This window comes from Ictalurus punctatus, chromosome 14, assembly GCF_001660625.3.
Source record: "Ictalurus punctatus breed USDA103 chromosome 14, Coco_2.0, whole genome shotgun sequence".
Classification (NCBI taxonomy): domain Eukaryota; kingdom Metazoa; phylum Chordata; class Actinopteri; order Siluriformes; family Ictaluridae; genus Ictalurus; species Ictalurus punctatus.
The window spans coordinates 3,740,086-3,749,469 of NC_030429.2; the positions used below are offsets into that span (position 1 = coordinate 3,740,086).

The following is a 9,384-nucleotide window of genomic DNA, read 5'->3' on the forward strand; positions in this document are numbered from 1 at the left end:
CTCTCACACACTCTCTTGCTCTCTCACACACTCTCTTGCTCTCTCACACACTCTCTCGCTCTCTCTCACTCGCTCGCGCTCTCACTCTCGCTCGCGCTCTCTCTCACTCTCTCGGGCGCTCTCTCTCACTCTCTCGGGCTCTCTCTCACTCTCGGGCTCTCTCTCACTCTCGCGCTCGCTCTCTCACACACTCTCTCTCACGCTCTCACACACACTCTCTCTTTCTCTCTCACAAACACTCTCTCGCTCTCACACACACCGCACTCTCTCTCTCTCACTCGCCCTCTCTGTTGCTCTCTCTCACCCACACGTGCACACTCTCTCTCTCTCTCTCTCTCTCTCTCTCTCTCTCTCACACACACCGCTCGCTCTCTCTCTCTCTCTCTCTCTCTCTCTCTCACACACACCGCTCTCTCTCTCTCTCTCGCTCTCACTTGCTCTCTCTCACACATGCGCGCCCTCTCTCTCTCTCTCTCTCTCTCTTTCTCCCACACACGCTCTCTCTCTTGCTTTCTCTCACCCACACGCGCACACTCTCTCTTTCTCTCTCTCTCTCTCTCTCTCACACACTCCGCTCTCTCTCTCTCTCTCTCTCTCACATACCGCACTCTCTCTCTCTCTCTCATTCAGTGCAGGCAATGTAGCATAGCCAGTCCACCTACCTCGCAAACATGCGAAACTCCACACAGACAGTAACCCGAGATTATCATGTCTTATACCCTTGTTCCCAATAAATATATTATCATATTATTAGCTGTTGGAGAATAATGTTATTTTCTGATTAAATTACTGAGCTAATCTGAAAGAAGTATTAATGTATGTAACCTGAATACTGTATATTCATACCTATATTTTGTGTTTTAGGTGTTAAAAGAAACTCTGTTACTACAGATCCATTTACTTCTGTCTGTTTTGAGCATGTGTCTTAGTGGAGAAGTGTGATAAGCTTCTCACACGCTGTACAGTCTTATCAGTTCAGTATGGTAGAAAGGCATCATACAAGAAACATTAATTAATTAACTGCTACCCATTTCTCAAACCCTTTCTGTGTGTAACAGACGTGGGCCGGCAGGCTGCCAGGGAAGCTCTTCATGAGGTAAGACAAGCTGAGCTGAACCCACAAAGGCACTTTATCAGAGCAGAGTGTTTGTCCTCTCTGAACTCTTTCTTTGGAGCTTTAGGAAGCTCAGCTTTAAATGATGTCATAACCAAACAGAAGTAAAAACGTCTGTGGATTTCCAATTTTTTGCAAATAGTTCACCTGCTATTTTTTTTTTAAAATTCATACAGTTTTTTTTTGTTTGTTTTTTTTTTGTTTGTTTGTTTTTTGTTTTTTTTTATTTCAAAGCACCTTTACGTGATCCCTCGCACAATAATACGTCATCTCTAATGTCATGTGCCATCGGAAGTCTGGTAGTATACAGCACATTGCAACTTGAGACTTACTAGATCGGTCACTCAGTGCTAGAGTGTAGAGGAACTTTTTCATGTTTTATATTTCTTTAATTTATGCAATTAATATAAAAGTACAGGGTTTCACATAATTATCATTAAATTTGTCTGTAATTGAAATGTATTTAAACCTGACTAAATGACCACGTAATCCATACTCAACAGTGCAGTAATACATGCGAATGATTTGCATCTGATCAGCTTATGTTACAGCTACTCCTGTTATTCAAAACAATGACAGCATATTTCTATATTCCTGAAATGTGAGGCTCTCGTGTTCTCTCTCTCTCTCTCTCTCTCTCTCTCTCTCTCTCAGAATGACGGAGGTCTGAAGGATCGCTCGGTGTTTGATATTCCCATCTTTACTGAGGAGTTTCTCAACCACAGTAAAGGTGAGTTATTGAGTTCAGACTGCCGTCACATCCAGAAGCTCAAACTATTGTACTCTGTGGTTTTATTTTTTCCTGCGACGTCAGCTTTTTTTTTTTCCAGTATTATATTTCAGACATTCATTTTTGTGGTTTCGAATGCCAACTTTTGTTATGCAAAATGAAAATATGATGTTTTTTCAGACTGTTATACCGTGTAATTAAACTAAACTAATTACAGCGCATTCAGATTTTCAGTTGTTTACTTTCATTGCTGCATTTCATCTGTGCCAAGAACACTGCAAATAAATATGGTTAAGAGTGACCCCCTTGCACACAGTGATGTATGCACTCGCACTCGTGATGCCGTCTACATGTCATGGAAATGTGTGTGTGTGTGTGTGTGTGTGTGTGTGTGTGTGTGTGTGTGCGTGCGTGCGTGCACTTCCCTCTAAACTCTGTGTTTTGCGCAGCACGGGAGGCAGAGCTGCGTCAGTTACGTAAGACCAACATGGAGTATGAGGAGCGCAACGCAGCACTGCAGAAACATGTGGAGAGTATGCGTAGTGCTGTGGAGCGCCTGGAGGGAGATGTGCTGCAGGAGCGCACACGCAATGGCCTGCTGCAACAGCACCTCGACCAACTGCGATCGGCGCTCACACACAGCTTCTCCAATGTGCCACTGCCTGGTGAGACACACACACACACACACACACACACACACAGAAAGAGAGCGGGAGTGCAGGGCTCCGGACAGTTTTATCGATTTACATATAGTGCATGAATGAAGGTTTTCAAGCATCACTACTAATCTCTTAATATTACATCATTTATTTTTCAGTAGGTAAAAGGGTAGAATTTGGATGATCCACAGTAAAATATATACACAGTAAATGTGACTCTTTTTTTATTTAGGGATACACCGAAACAAATATTCTTGGCCGAATACCGAACACATTTTTTCACGTTTTTTCCATTTATTTTGCCATTTTTTTTCACCATTGCATAAATTAAATAGTCAAAATGTGCTTTTTACTATTTTGTCTTGCTTTTCAAAGAAAAAAAATCAATTACAAAAACTACAATTTCAAAATATTTATTTAACACTTTTCATTCCAGCAGGCATCGGCTACCAACAAGGCACAATATAACTTTAAATAAATAAATGAGTAAAGTAAAAATATTTTGATGTGGTCATCTTTGAGCCCCTTGAATAGCCGATGTTAGGCCTGTAACTGACTGCTGAAAGAATGGAACACTCTGTAGACTACAACTAAAAGTGCACTAAAAAGTGCATAGACGAGTGCAGAAAATGGTTCTATTGGGTTCTATTCGGCTGATTATATTGGGGATATATACCGCTCGCGTCCCTGTACACCTCGCGGAGTATTACAGTAGATATAGTATAGTTAGATACGTTGTTAATGTTATGTTCCTTGATAGATTTAGTTAGTTTAAACTATAGATCAGTTCATTTAGTCCCCGCTGGTTTTTCCGCTCCCAGTCCATAGTACTAGTTCATGTTTCTTGTTTTGACCCCGTTTTCTTCGACCGTGACTTTGATTCCTGCTTTGCCCCGTTTACGCCTGTTTGCCGATCGCCCGACCCTTTGCCTGTCTTGGCTACGTTTATTGGATTACGATGTGGATTTGTCTGCCTGCCCTTAAATAAATACGTCTTCACCTGCTTCCGTACTCTACTCCCTTACGTCTCGCGACGTGACAGAATACCCCGGAACAGAAACAAAACAAACGCACGTGTCCACAGTAAACAATGTCACGGTTGTCAACATCCGAAGAGCATCTTCTTTAGTGAAGCTCAGTGAACAGTATGTAATATGTAATAGTTACATGGAACCTTACTTGTGTAATAACAGCTTCTGTGTTGTATGGAAAGGAGCTCAAAATGCTTTCTTTAGGAGTCTTTAAAGTAAACAAAATAAAATTATATCTCAGAAAGATAAAGGTTTGGCAGTGTCTTCAGTTATGGCAAAGGGTGAAGTCTTTGAGAGAACAGGGCTACAGTAGGAAAGTATTTAATCGATGCAGTCATATGGACCTGGTGCTCTCTAGTGCCCTCCTGTGTCACTCTGCTGTGTTCCTGCAGGCAGTGGAGAGACCGCCAGTCTGGACTCCATCGACTCCTACATGAAGAAGCTCCACAGTATTGTGATGTCCAACCCTCAGGAGCACGAGCAGCTCATTAGCTTGGTGCGGGATGTGGTTACCTGCCTCGATAGGTAATGGCCGTACTCATAATACTCGTTTAAATCTACACTCAAGCTCATTTTATAACTACAGTATAGCGTAATGTGTCTAATCAGCTTCAGAATTATCGGCACCCTTGCTAAAGATGGGTTATAAAACAATGACTTTGTGGATAATTGGCATAATCTCACACCAGATACAGTATACACCCATGGCCACTTTATTAGGAACATCAAACTAATACCAGGTAGGATCCTACTTTGCTGTCAGAACAGCCTCAGTTCCACATGATTCCATAAGGTGTTGGAAACATCCCGTTGAGATTCTGGTCCTCGTTGACATGACTCTCAGATCTGGTGACTTGGGAGGTCACTGAAATACACAGAACTTATTGTCATGTCCATGGAACCAGTTTGAGATGATTTGTGCTTTGGGATGTTCTCATGTGCTGTATAAAAGACATTATAAGATGGTAAATTGTGGCCTTAAAAGGGATGCACATATCTGCAACAGTACTCATAATATTGGATGTGGCATTGCTATTAAGTTGCCAAAGGTGTGCCATGAAAACATTCCCCACACCATTACACCACCAGGCAGGATGAGTCCCAGGATGCATATGCTCATGACTTCATAACTTGTTGTTGATATTAATTTACAAGTTTAGTAGGTATTCATAAGTGAAAAGTCAAAAGACATCGTGTGTAATCGTGAAGGTGTCAGAATTATTTCCCCTCACGGTACACGTATGGTTCAGAGTGTTTACGAACCCTTAAACTGTCATCCATGACTTCCTCTTTCACTGGGGAATAAATTTGAAGTGACCGATGTCAACTTTCCTTAGTCATGTGGAGGATTACAGAACACCCATATGAACTGAGACACAATTGTGTTGACCTTCATAACTCATGCAACAGCTGTAAAACAAAACAAAAACAATTAGCAACATGCCTGAAAATACTAAGAATGTATTAAGATTTCTAATTAAAAAAAAAAAAAACAACCATGAACCTTCCTGGAAAAGCAAGTGTATTGTGCCCGTACATACAGTGAGGAGGATTGTTAGAGACGCTAAATGAACCACATAGTTTCATATTGTAGTCTATAATTAATAAATAACCATCTTTTTTTAAAAAAAAAAAACCTGAAATAAAAAGACCTATTTGCAGCATAAAGGCAAGAAAGAGGGTATTTTCATCTTCCATAGCTGTTATGGTATATGTGGGTTGGATTTGTAATAACATAAGTTTGAAAGTACGGGATTAGTGTGTGGGTTTTAAGGCATTGTACTTAACAAGTGCTGTGATTGTTCCCTCTTGCAGGTAATTGAGGAGTCCTGATAGCTGTGCTGCCAAATCCCCAAACTCCATTCTGTTCACGACACCCATCCCAATCCATTTTATAAGACTTGCTTCACTACACACAATTATTCAAACGATGATGATTATTTATTTTATAGTGCCACTTTTATCACTTGTTTTTTTTACTTAATATGGTCAGCAATTGGTATTTATTAACGCCAGCTCTTTTTTTATTGGGAAGAAAGTATGTGGAAAAACATGTGCTTCGATGATCTTTAACCCGTGTCACCATGTTTGTTTGTTTGTTTTTTTTATTTGAAAGAAATGTTTTGTCTTGAGATCTTATTTCTTTGCATTAAAAAAAAAAAAAGAAATGACATTTTGTATTTCATTTAATCTGGTTTAACTGTAGTTAGTATATTTGTGGTTTGCCTCTCGTCTCTGTGCCAGCATTACGTAAGTGTATAAAAGCTTAAATGCTCCATTGACCAATAAACTGCATTTGCAATAAGAATATGTCTGTTCTGTATCTGAGACTTTCATAAAGATGGGCGCCCGTGGACGCTGTGACCTTATGCTCCGCCTCCTCCTCCTCTGCGGCGCTCTGCTTTTGTATTTTGTGTTTGATATGCAGCACACACCGCATGGAGCCTGGAAACATCTCAGCTCTCTGACCCAGGCTTCTCGATCAGTTGATTTGCAGATTTTGCTGTATTTCAAATGTTACGTTTTAGCTGCGTTAAAAATCTGCTTTGACAGTTTCACACTTTTCACATATTTTCAAAAGAAATGAAATAGTGCCGAGTTGGACAGAGAGGTGTATCGGGTGTGTGGGATCCTACAAGACCCATCAGAACAGTCGAATGAGCAGGTGGTTTTTACGCTCTTGCTCACGGGACAAAGAAAAAGGCGACAGTAATTTAAGGTGTTTTAGGTATTGGATGCGGTGCAGTGCTTTTATGGTGCTACGTGACGCACTTACCATGATTATTCATCTCCAGTAACTGCTTTATCATTGTCTCTGTGCTTTAAAATACATATATGGTTATATTTTGGAAAATTACATTCATTAGATAATATTAAGTACAAATTGAGGTACAAACAAAACAATAACAGTAACCGTAGGAACAAATTAATAACAAAAGCTTCTTTTCCACCTATAACGGATACAGATGAGAGCTGAAGGTGGAAATGCCTCCGTATGTGTTTGGTTAATGGCCAGCATGAGTTTGATGGACATGTTACACACACATCTGCCAGGTTAAACAGATGTTCAGGATGGAACTGTGACTTCAATTGACTTTCATTTAAACAAAGTGTTAAAAGAGAACAGCGAGCGTGCAGGTTTGTGTGTCATCATGCCCATTTCCTGTTCAACGACAGGACTTCCTATTAGGTATGGCTGCTGTGTGGTTGTGATCCCATTCACAGGTGGCTCAAATGACCAGATATCCTCCCGTTGTTGAGCTCACTTCATCCTGCTGCCTGTATCCTATTTAATTCGTTTGGCTTTTGGACAAAATTTCAGGCAGTTTTCATACGTAGCACTGCTGTACTATGGCTTAGGCTTATTGTTTGAATAATAATATTTAGGCTGGTCGGGGGTTCGATTCCCACCGTGGCTCTGTGTGTGCGGAGTTTGCATGTTCTCCCCGTGCTGCGGGGGTTTCCTCCGGGTACTCCGGTTTCCTCCCCCAGTCCAAAGACATGCACGGTAGACTGATTGGCGTGTCTAAAGTGTACATAGTGTATGAATGGGTGTGTAAATGTGTGTGTGAGTGTGCCCTGCGATGGATTGGCACCCTGTCCAGGGTGTACCCCGCCTCGTGCCCGATGCTCCCTGGGATAATCTCCAGGTTCCCCGTGACCCTGAAAAGGATAAAGCGGTATAGAAGATGGATGGATATTTAGGTTGTTGCAACCTCCCAACTTGCGTTCCCAGTATTTTCAGTGTTCCCAGCATAGGCTATGAATCCTTACCAAGACAATGGCATGAATGAAGATGAATGAATGAATATATTGGTGCCATAGAGCTTTTCCACACGTTTATTAAAATGGAGTCATATGGTGTCATTATTTATAATCCTACTTCTTGAGATATTGAGGTTTGGTGAAACCTGTTTAATCCAAGTTAGCACACAAAAATGTTAATAACTAAGAGCTTAATAATAAAGATAATAATTAGTTATGCAGATTGTGATTTCACAAAAAAAAAAAAAAAAAAAATTCACCGAGCCCCCCGGTTATACTGGATGTCCCAGGACTCTGCTTTAAGAACCGTGGGTCCAGACCCATGAAAGAGTAAGACAACTTTCAAAACCATTTTCTGTACTTTTCTACTCAGATGTTATCTTGCTACCAAAACGAGATATTTTCCTTTCCTGTTCAGAAAAGAGGCACAGCAAAAGAACAGGGTTAACAGAAAGATTTTCATTCACTGCAACTTACAAGTCATGTAGAATACATTCATTCGTTCGTTACATGTACCGTAGATATAAAAAGTCTACACAGCCCTAAACTAATATTTTGTTGAAGCACCTTTTGATTTCATTAAACCACTCCATCAGATTGTGAGGGCATCTCCTGTGCGCAGCCCACTTCAGGTCACCCCACAGGTTCCTAGTTGTTGCACTATTTCATCGTTTTAACATGTGTTTGTAGACCTTTTATATCCACTTTAAGCACCTCTTACTTGGATGCCACAGTGCTGCTCCTTCATGCCTCCAGGATCCCTGGCTTAAACCCGAGCTTGGGGAAATATCTGTGTAGAGTTTTGCATATTCACTTTGTGTACATTTACATTTATGTCATTTGGCAGACGCCCTTATCCAGAGCGACGTACAGAAGTGTGTTGAAGTCTATCAGTAAATACATCCCGACACTGGTTCACTAGGTCACAGACTAAGTATAGCATCAGTATTAAAACTTTGTTGGGAGGAAATATATTAAGAAAAACGATGCTAATTTAAGTACTTAAGAGTCTTTATGCATGCCTTCCGTGTACCCTGAGAGATGGTGGGACCAGTCGAGCGGTGCTGGAGGACCAGAGGGAGCGTGGCGCAGTGCGGGGTGTGATAAGTGATTTGAGGTAAGTGGGTGCTGGTGCATTTTTGGCTTTGTACGCAAGCATCAGTGTTTTAAATCTGATGTGGGCAGCTACAGGAAGCCAGTGGAGGGAGCGTAGCAATGGGGCGGTGTGGGAGAACTTAGCAAGGTTCGAAAAAAGTCGAGCAGCTGCATTCTGGATCAGTCGCAGAGGTCGAATAGCGCTCAGAGGCAGACCTGCCAGGAGTGAGCTGCAGTAGTCTAGTCTTTAAATGACAAGAGCACCTGAACCAGCACCTGAGCGGTCTGTATGGATAGAAGTGCATGAAGTATTGATAGCTGTTTTTTGGCACGATAGGGAGGGTGATTGTGAAGGATACCAAGTGATGATAGGAGGTGTGGAGTGGGGTAGCAGTGCGTCTGTAGCTGGAGAGGGGTGGCTGAAGACCAGGTCCATGACATTTGTGTGCGAGTGGGCGGCTGTTGAACGTCAAGGAGAAGAAATGCAGAAGAGGGAGAAGGCAAGAGGACTCGAACTTGTCAGATGGGGAGGGTGAAGTCTCCAAGAACTGTAAGAGGGGTGCTGTCGGTAGGGAAAAGACTAAGGAGCATGTCCATTTCTAAAAAGAAAGTCTCCTAGGTGACCAGGAGGGTGGTAGATGATGATGATGATGATGATGATGATGAGAAGGTTGATTGGGGAGGTAACTGTAACTGCATAGAATTCGAAGCATGAGATGTTGAGATGAGACAGGGAGAGAGAGAGAGGTGTGAAGCAGCATCTCCGAGACAACAGCAGACCTGTACCACCACCCCTGCCAGTTTCTCGTTGGAGTGTGAGCGAAAGCATGAGCAGAGAATAGAGCAGCTGAGTTCTGTGGAGCTATCCAGGTCTACGTTAGTGCCAGAAAGTCAAGAAAACCATGGGAAGCTAAAGCTGAGATGAAATCAGCTTTCTTTACAGCAGACTGGTAATTCCAGAGCCCACCTACCACTGCTGTCTGAGACTGA

At 41.9% G+C, this 9,384-nt stretch overlaps 1 protein-coding gene across 5 annotated transcripts in view; it reads left to right on the forward strand.

The window, feature by feature from the left end:
* The window catches only part of hmg20a (high mobility group 20A), a 14,116-nt gene extending 8,274 nt beyond the window's left edge, over positions 1-5,842 (forward strand). For 4 of the 5 annotated variants that reach the window (XM_017486232.3, XM_017486228.3, XM_017486231.3 and 1 more), the window contains 5 exons: positions 1,059-1,096; positions 1,769-1,844; positions 2,294-2,509; positions 3,927-4,059; positions 5,350-5,842. In XM_017486232.3, the coding sequence (XP_017341721.1) occupies positions 1,059-1,096; positions 1,769-1,844; positions 2,294-2,509; positions 3,927-4,059; positions 5,350-5,353 (467 nt within the window). In that variant the 3' untranslated portion in view covers positions 5,354-5,842. Of the gene's footprint in view, positions 1-1,058; positions 1,097-1,768; positions 1,845-2,293; positions 2,510-3,926; positions 4,064-5,349 lie in introns of those variants that run through there. The other variant, XM_017486229.3, reaches the window with a different exon arrangement.
* Positions 5,843-9,384: the final 3,542 nt, after the last annotated feature.